Raw genomic sequence first — 11,624 nt, 5'->3', positions numbered from 1 at the left:
AAACAATCAATAAAAAGATGAATTCTTCAGACTTGTTTCCTGAGGAAACCCTAGGCCAAGCAAACTACAGAATTAGAGTTTGGTTTCATTTTGTTACAGGTCTGATTACAGTTGAAGGAGCGAGGTCCTAGTCTTCTTAAAAAAAAGGTGTTTATATTGAAAAGTTTTTAAGTATTATTGCAAGATTGTCATAGTCCTAATCTACATCAAAGCCATCAAACAATTGTTAAGGGTAGTGAAAACAAGGACAAGATAAGGCCTTGTACAAATCATGTTAGACAACATTATCAACCACAAATGATCCGAAAATTAGAGAAGTATAGAAGCGTTGTCATACAGCATTGCAACTTGGTTCATTGGAAGGGCTCGACTCGACACCTGCAGCTCACCAGAACAAGCGGAAAACCCACTACTGGGCTCTGCAGCTCACCACCCAGGCTACAAACAGGTAGGTTCATTCATTGAACCCACTCCCTGATATGATTATATATGTATTTTGTTTCTGAGCTGAAACCAGGTTGTCTTGAATCGAATGTCCTGGAGCTCTGTCTCTCTGGGCGGGCTATATATAAATGTATTTGGCTGGATATAGGCTACCATCATTGACAAATTTGCGTTATCCAATACACCAAGGAGTCAACCAAACGAGATTACATTCTAGAGAGTCAGCAGATATTTCAAACTCTAAAGGATAACCTTAAAATGCTTCAAGCTACGATGAAATGAAGGGGAGACTAGCATTGCTCCGAACTAGAATTTGCAATCGGAGATCCTTATGAACAGACCACTTTTATGAAAAGGTATGTAAGAAACTATCTTCTGAGTGTTATAGTCCCTTCACAATCCTTCAGTAAGTTGAACGAGTAGCCTATTCTCTACAATTACTAGCAAGCGTCAAGGTACATAACCCATTCCATGTTTTTAATTTAAAGAAGGAAATAGTAGAGGATTTGATAGTTTCATAAGATTTACCTCCCCTTGATGAGGAAGGAAAATTGATCCTGATAGATGAGCATATCCTGGTTTCCAAAGATGAAAGGTTAAGAAACAGGGTTCTTAAAAATATCTGGTGCAGTGCAAAGATCTGCCCATTGAAGATGCCTCTTGGAAGGAACCTAACAGTTGCCAACATCCTTCATTGCTTACATTGAAACAAACACATTCAGGAGAGCCAGACTTCCAATGAGCTCAATTCGTCTCACAAGCAAAACCAAAGCCAAATAAATGGTAATTTGAATTTACTGATGAAATTTCATGGTATGACATGTTAGTCAGAGGACTTTGTTTTCGTCGATTTAGAGGATTTTATTAGCCAGCTCATCCAAGAAGTTCAAACCTCTTGTCTGAGATCAAAAATAATAGTTTTTGGTCAAATTAAAGCTAGAATTTAATTTGTGGTTCTAGAATCGAACATAGCTGTAGAATCAAACATAGTTGCATGCATTCAAAAACAAGGGTTTCTCTAAAATTAAATCTAGAGGTGTGGAACTTGAATCCAATGTAGTTGCAAGAGTTCAAAAACAAGACTTTTCCTAAACCTAGAGCTAGAATTGTGGAGCTTGAATGCAACGTCGTACTTATGGCTTTCACCTCGTTTCTTGGCAACAACTGTGTTATACAGAAAATTTTTGGTCTAGCTGAACCAACACTATATTCATTCAAGATTAGTTTGTCTTTACAATTGGGAGTGGCTCACCTGAAAGCTTTGGTTATTCTGTTTATTGTGTATGTGATTGGAAGTTTAGTCTTAAATTTCTTCAATTTTTCACTCTAAATTGTCTTCCCAAGCTTTTTAGTTCATAAACAAGTACTCAACATTCCATCTTTCCTATGAGATTTTAAGGAAAATATATTGTGTGAATGTCTGTTGGATGGATGCTTTGTTTGTCCAACTCAGTTAGAAAAAAAAAAGTAGATCTGAAAAGGTTTGAAAACACAATATAGTTTAACTTTGGACTATTAAGTGCACAACCGCAAATGATACTTCCCTTCATCCAGTGGAAACTATCTAAATAAAGGATAAAATTAGACAGTAACCTGATACTGATTCTCATACAAACATCCCTGACAACCTTGAGACTTAGTTCAATCTCTAAAAGGGATCATCATTCTAAATTTAACACAATGGAAAATGGAAATCAGTGATGCCAATGAAAATTTTCATTGATCTTATACAGGCTAACGAGGTTCATTCATTTATAGGTCAGTGGAGAGGTGACCATATTTCTTTAGTGCAGATGATAAGATTAATTTGAAAATGAGGAACCCTTTCATGCAATACAGAGTATTCTCTACTTTTTCATAAATTTTCAATCTCATCTAGTGTTCTGATTTTCTACAGAAGGAAAGTTTATGGTTATACTAATGTATAATAGTTCCGGCACTATTTTCAGTTCCTAACATAAACTATTAAGAGGTGTTGTTTTTACAGCCTTCCCTTATCAGTTTGTTCTGCCTAGACACTTGCAATAATGTTTGTTAAAGTCCTATAGCAGTGGAGCAACTTGTACTTAACTGTAATTCCAGGAAAAGGACATAGCTGTGGCTGCAGGGAAGCTTGTAGAGTGCCAGGAAACCATACTTGTTCTTAGTTAGCAGTTGAAGGCCCTTGCTTGCCCAGTGGACGCCATGGAATTTCCATACGAGGCAGAAAAGGTATAGTTAGGAAAAGGTACATATTTCACTCTAGGGTGAGATCTGCTTTGCTAATAAGAACCAGTTGAGACTAGAGATTCAAAGCACACTGAGGAGAGCCTGACAAATTGTCAATTTTTCTATGGCAGAGAGCTGAAAGGGACCAAAGATATGAACTGGATGCTCCTTGGAGTCCTCATAGCCAAAGTGCTTCATGGGCATCAGAACCTGAGAATATCAGCATAGCAAATGGCAGAGGACGTGCTAGTGAGTGGACTAGTGAATCTGGCCTTGCTACTTCTGATCTATATAAAGTGAACGTACCAGATTCACCAATTGTAGATTATTTGGATGGACGTTTAACAATGCATACCTACTCTGATACGGAAGAAAGCTCGCCAGCAGGGTCTCCAGTGAAATCTACACAACAGAGAAACAAGTTCACATGTTTCTCATCAGGAAGTGAATTCCCAAAGTCTGTCAAAACATATGGAGGGGAGTCACCTACATCTTCTTTAGCATCCACTTTCTTTTCAAAGTCACGGGAGTAGCTTATGTAAGCACTTTCATGTGCCAGAAGAAGTCACTAAATGGATAAGCAAGGAATTGGGAAAATTACAGCCCGTTTTGCCAGCAAAGAGCATAAACGTCACTTTAATTCACTCTAGCATGGCTTGTGATGTGGCTATTGAGCGGCAATAGCCTTGCAATTAGAATGCCTGTTACCAGGAACTTCAAAATTGTTACATTCAGTTTTGTATATTTACAGCTTTGGAATATAGCCTTCGTTTATATTGAAAACTTGTGGCCATTAATATACTGCTAACTAAACTTGATTTGTAGTTGTAGTTAGTTTGGAAGTTTAATCGAGTACTTGTGAAGAAAGAGTGAAGATTCAACAAGTTAATAATTGCGGAGCCATGAACCTATGCTATTTTTAGATGTTTTTGAACATTTTTCTATCTTTAGTTCATTTCGTGTTGAACTGGTAACAAAGAAAATTATTCCCTTATTAGTAAAACCTATTTTCAATCTTATGTGTTGTCAATTACCTGATTTTCCATTTACCAATTGCAAGTAGAGAGGTATCTACGTACAAGTAATTACGCCGTAAGGTGTTTCCCTCTAAAATCAACTCCCCTCTTTGCACACTTGTCATCTTGTGCACCACAAGATTATATGTTAGACGATTGCAGAAAGTTCAATCGTTCGATTAAGGTGGTTACCAATTCGTTGCAGAAACGGTTTGCAGAAACTCGATGTTCTTTCATTCTTCTCGGTTGGGTTTGGGATGAACAGATAGTTGTGATGCCTCACTCCAAATCTACGGCCCATATTAGCATGGCGCCATTCTTGTCTAGCCCAAACCCTACTTTCTCACTCATTTATGGGGCGGTCTGTCCCTAGTTCGTATTGGTTCTGTTCATTTTTGGTTTTGGTCCTGGATCTGGTCCTGTGTTAGTGGTTTCTTGTGCTCTCTTGTTCTGTCAAGTTTTCTTAAACTTCAGTCTGAGAAGATGGCTTCAGCAGATGTTGAGTTCTGATGCTTCGTTGGAGGTCTTGCATGGTCTACTGACGACAGAAGCCTGTAGGAGGATTTCAGCCCCTATGGCGAAGTCGTGGAGTCCAAGGTAAAGCCATTATTTGTGTATTAATCTCTCAAATTGTCATGGTCATGTCTATTTTGTCATAATTAGGGTTTATTATATTTGGGGTTTTGAATTTGATAGGTTTTATTAGGGTTTGCTTTTGGAGTTTTGAATTTTCACAGATTTAATCATTTTCTGAGGGTTTCTCAAAGCTAGGGTTTGCTTCAGGGTTTTGGATTTGACGAATAAAGTTCTTTTCTGAGGGTTTGTCTTTGGATTTGTTTTCTGCAGATTATAAGTGATCAGGAAACCGGTAGGTCCCGTGGATTCGGCTTCGTGACCTTCAACGATGAGCAATCGATGAGGGACGCCATCGACGCAATGAATGGCAAGATGCTTGACGGGAGGAGCATCACCGTTAATCCAGCCCAGTCCAGAGGAAACGAGGGCGGTGGTGGAGGCGGTGGCTCTCGTGGGGACGGTGGTGGTGGGGGTTACGATGGAAGCCATGATCGTGGTGAACGTGGTTATGGTGGTAGTGACGGCTACGGTGGTGGTGGTGGTGGTCATGGTGGCGGCTATGGTGGCGGTGGCGATTCTCGCTATGGTGGTGGTGATTCCGATGATGGTAGCTGGAGGAGATAGGCAATATGATGTTGTGCTAAGGTTTTTTTTGTCTGCAAGTGGTCTTATGTTTTGGTTCTGTAATAATCCTGTTGGTGGTAGAGCTATATGCTGGTAACTGTCCCTGGGCTTGGTATTTCGATGTTCTGTAAACTCTGTCTGGTTTTTGATCTGGATCTCTGTTGCTCTCGATGAGCTGTATCGAAGCGGAAAATCTGGTTCTAATACGTCTGTAATTGCAATCTGAATATGCACTATACGGTTTTACTATCTCATGGTGGTTTTTTCCCAGGTTGCGAATTTCTAGTGTTTTTAAAAATGACCTGAATATGCAGTTTCACGAAATAGTTTTGGTTTCTGATGTCACATATAGACGCTTTATTTTTGGTTCAAGTATTCTTTAATGGTCCTCTGGATGGGGTGTTTTGATGGCAGGTCTCTGTAGCGTAGGGTTTGTTTTGTAACTCCCATTCTTGTCGTAAATTTTGTGTAATGGGTTTCTGCACACTGAACCTTCTAGAGTAGTTGATATTTTGTATCATTTTCCTTCCAGCAAACAATCTACAGTGTTGAATAGCTGAAAATAAGCTGTTTGTATGGATTTATGCAGAGGTCTCATGTTGGATGCAAACAGGGGAGCGACAATCAGCTCGCATGAGAATGCAATATTTAAAATCTGTTTTGAGCCAAGATGTTACTTTTTTTGACACGAAGACCAGCACTGGAGAAATTATCAGTTCTATCTCTACAGATATAGTAGTTATACAAGATGCAATTAGTGACAAGGTATATATCCTAAATTTGCAGATGAGAATGAGTTTGTATTCTCTTAAAATTATGGCTGTGCATTTTATTTTGTTTTGCATATTGACATTGTGATATAAGAAAAAACTAAAAGTCAAAAAGCTCAAATTGTTTTTTGGTCAAAGGTGTAAGAGTTGTGTACATATGCTCACCAGCATCTTTTTTTTTCCCTTTTCCTTGTTTCCTGTGACTTTGGTAAGTCAACCTAAGGAACTAGTAAATTTACAAACCAAGGGTTTTTTAGTTTTTAAAAGCAATAAAGAAAGTTGCCAAAATCGAAATTAGTCATTAGGGCTGGAAATATATACAACATTCTCACTAAGGGTTGCACTTGCGGATGTTTTCTTGGGCATCAGGTACATGACAAAAGTTGACTTGTGCCAAAACTAATTCAATTTGTCTTTCGCTATATTGCATCTAATTTTAGTGTCGCGGGGACAGGGAGATGACAGGACAGATTTCGGGGAAGGCTGGAAGGTACCCCATATTTCTAGAAGACATGCAACTGGGATGGCATAGTTTTACTTGAAAACATATAAAAATAAAAAAACATAGATTCTAGAACCTAGGACGATGATACAACTCAATAAAAATAGCAATTTTCAAATAATAAGTCTAAAAGACTTTGTTTATGTTGATATTGAGGTAATATGTAACAAATTTGGTCCTTGCAAGCTTAAGTAGCTCCAACTTAGAATGAGTGTGGAAAATGTATTAATTGGCTTCATCAGTGGTGATGAATTTTAATTTTTTCCCTCTTTTGTACAAGGTATTCATTCATCATTTGCTAGGATTCAACTTAATAATATCATGCATCAAAGGCTCACTGTATGCACCAAAACCTAGAACAAAAACGTGAGGATTTACCTACTCAATGATTGCTTCTGCTGCCTTGCAATTAGGTGCATCTGGTGATTGCTCCTGCTGTATGACAATTAGGTGCATCATCAATAATTAATTGAATGACATTACACAACCCAATTTTTGTAATGGTTTTTGGTAAGAGCTACGGAATATTAGCAACAGTCTCACCAAATGTTGAATCATGGGCTGCAAGGAAGACCACATTATGAATGGACACAATAAGAACATTTATGATTTATCGATGACATGATTTCAACATTTGTCCAATGAGCAGATACAATGGATAATCCATATTCTCTTCAAGCATTTGTACATTGTCTTAGAGCTCTCTGGATTTTGGATTTTTCCTTGCTAAGTAACTTGGTTTTGGCTTTCTCATACCTGGGGCTCATGTAACCTTAAGGGGCATTGTTGATGGCAATAACAATCTCATTTCAATAGGAGGAAGCAGACTTTGGGGTGCAAATATACGTTCTTTCTTCCTTCTCCTCCTTAAAAACATTATGCTTTGTCGTAAGATCTTTACATCTTTGGACTTGCTGCTCCTCCCATGTTGCTGTAGTTTATATGATAAGCTGTCATCCATAACCAATGTTTCGAGTCATTGAACTGAGTTCACTTCAATAATCTCCTCTTCCCTCATTCCTTCTCCTTTTTAAATATAGCGCTTTGTTCTAGGATCTTATCTTATATCTTTGACCCTGCTACCACTCCCATGGTTCAGTTTGTGTGGACTCTGGAGGTCCACTGCTTTAAATTGGATTTGTGCGTGACCATTAATTAAACTAGGGTTCAGTATTCGTGGAGCTCTATTGCTTTGTATTGGAATCATGCATGGCCATTACTTAAAATTTCATGCTTGTCCATATCAGCAATTTTTTGAATATTAACAGGCTATGCGTATATATTGTTGCATTTTCTGACCAATAATGGTGGGCTGTAAGTCATATACCCTGTTCCAAGGTAAAACAGGGTACTAATTGGTGAAGGCATTTTTTTTCTTAAATCATGTGAACTTTTGTTATTTTGAAGTAACTTCATTTCGTTTTCAGCTTGTGAAGCTTAGAGCTCTAATATAACTCCATGCCTATTATGCACTGATACTCTCGCTGGGTGCTGGGAAGTATGTACCGGCCTCTGAAGAAGCTTTGATGATCACATTCCATGTGACCCGGTGTACTCTCCTAGTTACTTTTGCTTAAAATGTTTCATTCAAAGCAGGTCAAGAGACAATGAATGCAAAATGGTAAAAGCTTATCATTTCCTCTTTGCAGGCTCTAACAGGAGGGCAGGTCTTATCCTTTAAAGTAGTGTTGTATAGGGTACTATGACAGCAAGAACTTCGTAATCATACCTTGCATCCAATTTAAGTCAAGGCTAAAATATAACCAAATCAGTTTTCAGTTCAATCTTTCTTTTTTCTGAGTTGGGTGAGTGTATGCATGGTGGGGGCTGAGATGGGATTTCTTTGTCTTCTGTGACTAGTTCGCCTTTCATAAATTTGAAAGTAAGCCTCCTTTAAATTCCTGCTTGTTACGATGATCCTAAATTAGACGAGAGTCTGCACATGATCGAAGTTGTCTTTATAAGTGCTTGCTTACTAACATTACGATCTTAATGCTTATTAATGCACATTCAACACCTTGTTGGTTTACATTGTTTGATTGCTTCTGTTATTGAGCAATTCGATGCACATCTCCAACTTTCCGAGTGATTAGTTGTAATCACCATTCTCAAACACTCTATCGAATGTACAGAATCTATGATTAACAAACAGACGATTAAGGAAAAAATCAAGCTTTCCACCTTCAAGAGATACTATGGGCATAATATCCATGATAAGAAGTTTGAAGGGAAAGTAAAGTTATGCTATGTTAGTGATGATAATGTTGTGCTGCAATTTTGTTGGTATTATGTAGGTATCAGTTTTTGATGATGATAGGTGAAAAAAGTATGGAGTCATGGACTCAAACTTGACATTTTAACACATATCTAGGCTGTAGAAGCCAACCAATACACCAGTGTTATGTCTTCTTGGTTAGAATATTTTGCTGCTAGAATGCTAAAATCATCTAGGACTCATATTTTTTATTGCCATTTTCATAGCTTGCAGAAATGTATATTTACAAAGTTATATGTTGATAATTCATAATACATTTACTTCATTTTAACTTTTTAAAATGCAGTTGCAGGCTTATGAAGGGAAGATAGGGTCTATAAGTGTTTTTGATACTCCAATTTCTGCATTCTAAATTGTTCTTTCCATGCGAATTCCTTTCAGTTTATTTGAGGTAGAAGTCATTGTCACATTGATGCCTCAAATGTGGATATGATAATGACACTTCATTGGAAATCTCACGAGAATGTTCACAAACAACCTTAACTAGCTTTTAGCACAAGAGTGTTATGCATATCTCAGTGCCTGCTACGACCGAGTGTCGTAGTTTCTTAGTCTACGTATCCTCATTCTGGTGTGTGCCTGGCCTTACAGGTGGAATCAGGTGGCTCATATTTCTGGTGCATTCGGTCTTTCGTGATTAGACCCATCTCCAGTATCTCATGGCAACTCAAGCTCAAGCCTCAGCAAGCAACCATCAAGAGCATTCTGAGTCTTTCTCCACCCCCAGTTAAAATGCCACTCAGTTCCTGCTGCATTATCTCTTTTAAGTCATTCTCTTTCCTCTCCATTTTCAATTACAAGCCCACCTTCAATCGCATAAAACACTCATACTCTGTCAGTCAATGTACACCCGATTCAATAACCCACAACTTCAACCCCTTTCAGATCACCTTCAAAAACCTGGGTATTTCTCAGTTGATATATGCACAGCACAAAAACAACATTCTCAAGGATGTGGGTAAGCAAACTCTGTCAATGGCATCCATGCTCTTGTTCACCTTTCTGATTCAGCAAGTGCAGTTGACACCATCTTTAGCAATTACCCAAATCCTGAACTCAGACTTTCAATCCAACATGGCCTCAAAAGAGCCAGAAGCAATAAAAGTCCCAGACCTTCAGCTACCCAACAACTTCACCAATGTTATTGACATAGCCAGGGTCTTATCTCCAGCCCAAGCAGTGAAGATTTCACAAGAGTTGCAGGCTTTGGAAGACAAGTCAGAGTGGAAAATGAGAATCCTTACAAGGTCTGGGCCATCCCCATCTCCTTCAGATAAATCCTTCAGGGACCTATGGCGCCCTGATGACAGGACTGTGATTATAGTAGAGGACATCTCTTCCCCAAACATCTTGAATTTCGGCACAGGATTAACAGTGGATTCTAGGCTTCCTCGTCAATCCTTCGATGAGCTGCAGTCCAAGTATGGGAATCAGTTTTTTGTATCGAAAGAGGGCTATTAGGCAGCCCTTTTGAATACAATTGTTTCCATCAAGCAATGCATTGTTAGGGAAGAGGGATGCAATAACATGCCTGGTTTGACAAATGACCTGTACTTTTTAACTCTTGTGACGTCCATAGCTGGGGGTTGTGTGTTTGGGTTTGCTGTTCGACTTAGCCCTTAGGGCAGAGTGGAGGGTTCATGGCAGTGGGTTGTTCTTCTTTCTCTAACTCTGATATAAAAGTCTAGGAATTTTTTATTTTGCAAAAGTTCAGGGCTCAAATGCAACTCATGTTTATTAGTACCCTTAGGAGGGTTTTCAGCCAGATTTCTTAATGCTTGGGATTTCTGTACTCACGTTTTGTTTAATTAATTAAGTTATTATGTTTTGGATACCAATCAATATTGAAATATTTCAAATTGTTTAATTAATAAGTTATCATGTTTGGATACCAATCAATGATTTCTTAACGCTTGGGATTTATGTACCCACGTTTTGTTTAATTAATTAAGTTATTATGTTTTGGATACTAATCAATCTTGAAATCTTTCAAATTGTCTAATTAATTATCATGTTTGAATACCAATCAATCTTGAAATCTTTCGAATCACTGTAAGACGATCTTTTTTTTACGCTACATAGTTTTTATAGTTTTTATATGATTGCGAAATTTAGCTCAATATGGTGTGACTATTAAACATTTTACATTTTAAACTTTCATGAAATAGTGAATGGCTTTTTGCAACCTGAGTACATTTTTGTGATAAGTTGACACATTCTTTTTCAAAAAATATTTTATTTAATCAAGTTTTTGGGTTAAATATGTTTAAATGATGAATGCAGTAAGATTGACATGTAATGCTCTGGTAAATAATTGATTATTTTACCTTAATTACATTATGGAGGTGGTTATCATTAAAGAGAATTAGTTTAGAAATTTAATTCTTTGGTAAATAATTGATTATTTTACCTTAATCACATTATGGAGGTGGTTAACATTAAAGAGAATTAGTACATTATTTACAAAGCGTCTCTCCCAACAAAAGACGAAGAATTTAATTTTGATTATCATCCTAATCACATTAAGAAAATAGTTTTCCCTTCAGAATGTCAATTGTTTTGATCTTGGGTAACAGCGTGTATAAAAATTCTCTTTTCTATTAAAATTCAAACACCATTGCACTCTGTAAAATTCCACCAAAAATATTCCTGTTTATCAAATATTCAGTTGGATGTCATAGATTATTTGCAATGAACATAACACTTTGAATCCTCGTTGATTTTCGTATGGACATGAATTCAAATGATTTATTAGGAAGTATTCATCCATCTTTGAGTTGTTATTCTGGTTTTAGTTACATTCAGCAGAGAATAAATTTCATTTTGATTTGTGTAAAATAAATCTTTTATTGCAGGCATTATTGGAATAAAAAAAATAATTATTTTTGCATGAGGTGCCAAGTGTCACTATTGAAAATTTCTATAAAAGAGGGAGAAAGTTAGTGAGAAAGGGACTTTTTGAACACCCTACTATTGGATTAATATCCTAATGACATTGTGTACTTAGAGTAACTATCAATATTTGTGGTGATTTTAGTAAAAATGGAGGTCATGTTCCTCTGTTCATCTCCTCAATGGGTATTGAATTCCCTTCTTCATCATAATGTTTGTAAGATTTATCTCATTCTTTCGTAGGCTCTGGCGTCCTACTTTTGTAAGATTTATTTCTTTCTTTTGTAGGCTTTTGCTTTTAATTCCTGCCTTTCTGA

At 37.3% G+C, this 11,624-nt stretch overlaps 2 protein-coding genes and 1 pseudogene across 3 annotated transcripts; all 3 read left to right on the top strand.

Moving 5' to 3' along the window:
* Positions 1-2,525: 2,525 nt before the first annotated feature.
* Positions 2,526-3,472, top strand: LOC149148377 (uncharacterized). The gene is made up of 2 exons (XM_089445735.1): positions 2,526-2,655; positions 2,784-3,472. The coding sequence occupies exons 1-2, from the start codon at positions 2,629-2,631 to the stop codon at positions 3,183-3,185; spliced, it is 429 nt and encodes a 142-aa protein (XP_089301861.1). The 5' UTR covers positions 2,526-2,628; the 3' UTR covers positions 3,186-3,472.
* A 557-nt stretch (positions 3,473-4,029) lies between these two features.
* LOC149148376 (glycine-rich RNA-binding protein GRP1A-like) lies at positions 4,030-5,117 on the top strand (annotated as a pseudogene). The gene is made up of 2 exons (XR_016262968.1): positions 4,030-4,265; positions 4,515-5,117. The product of XR_016262968.1 is annotated as a glycine-rich RNA-binding protein GRP1A-like (transcript).
* A 4,273-nt stretch (positions 5,118-9,390) lies between these two features.
* On the top strand, positions 9,391-9,876 carry LOC149148375 (thylakoid lumenal 15.0 kDa protein 2, chloroplastic-like). Its single transcript, XM_089442159.1, has one exon. The coding sequence runs from the start codon at positions 9,391-9,393 to the stop codon at positions 9,874-9,876; it is 486 nt and encodes a 161-aa protein (XP_089298285.1).
* The last annotated feature ends 1,748 nt before the right edge of the window (positions 9,877-11,624 follow it).

The sequence above is a fragment of the Pinus tabuliformis genome, chromosome 9 (genome assembly GCF_031772625.1).
Source record: "Pinus tabuliformis cultivar Carrire ecotype Pingquan chromosome 9, CPIR1, whole genome shotgun sequence".
Lineage (NCBI taxonomy): Eukaryota > Viridiplantae > Streptophyta > Pinopsida > Pinales > Pinaceae > Pinus > Pinus tabuliformis.
This window is presented reverse-complemented; position numbering and strand designations above follow the sequence as displayed.

What these genes read in the sequence shown, in the direction of transcription:
- LOC149148377 (XM_089445735.1), top strand. Translation starts at nt 2,629, where the DNA reads ATGGAATTTCCATACGAGGCAGAAAAG. An exon ending in TTCCATACGAGGCAGAAAAG is followed by an intron (nt 2,656 to 2,783) that starts GTATAGTTAGGA and finishes TTTCTATGGCAG; the next exon opens with AGAGCTGAAAGGGACCAAAG.
- LOC149148375 (XM_089442159.1), top strand. Translation starts at nt 9,391, where the DNA reads ATGGCATCCATGCTCTTGTTCACCTTTCTGATTCAGCAAGTGCAGTTG.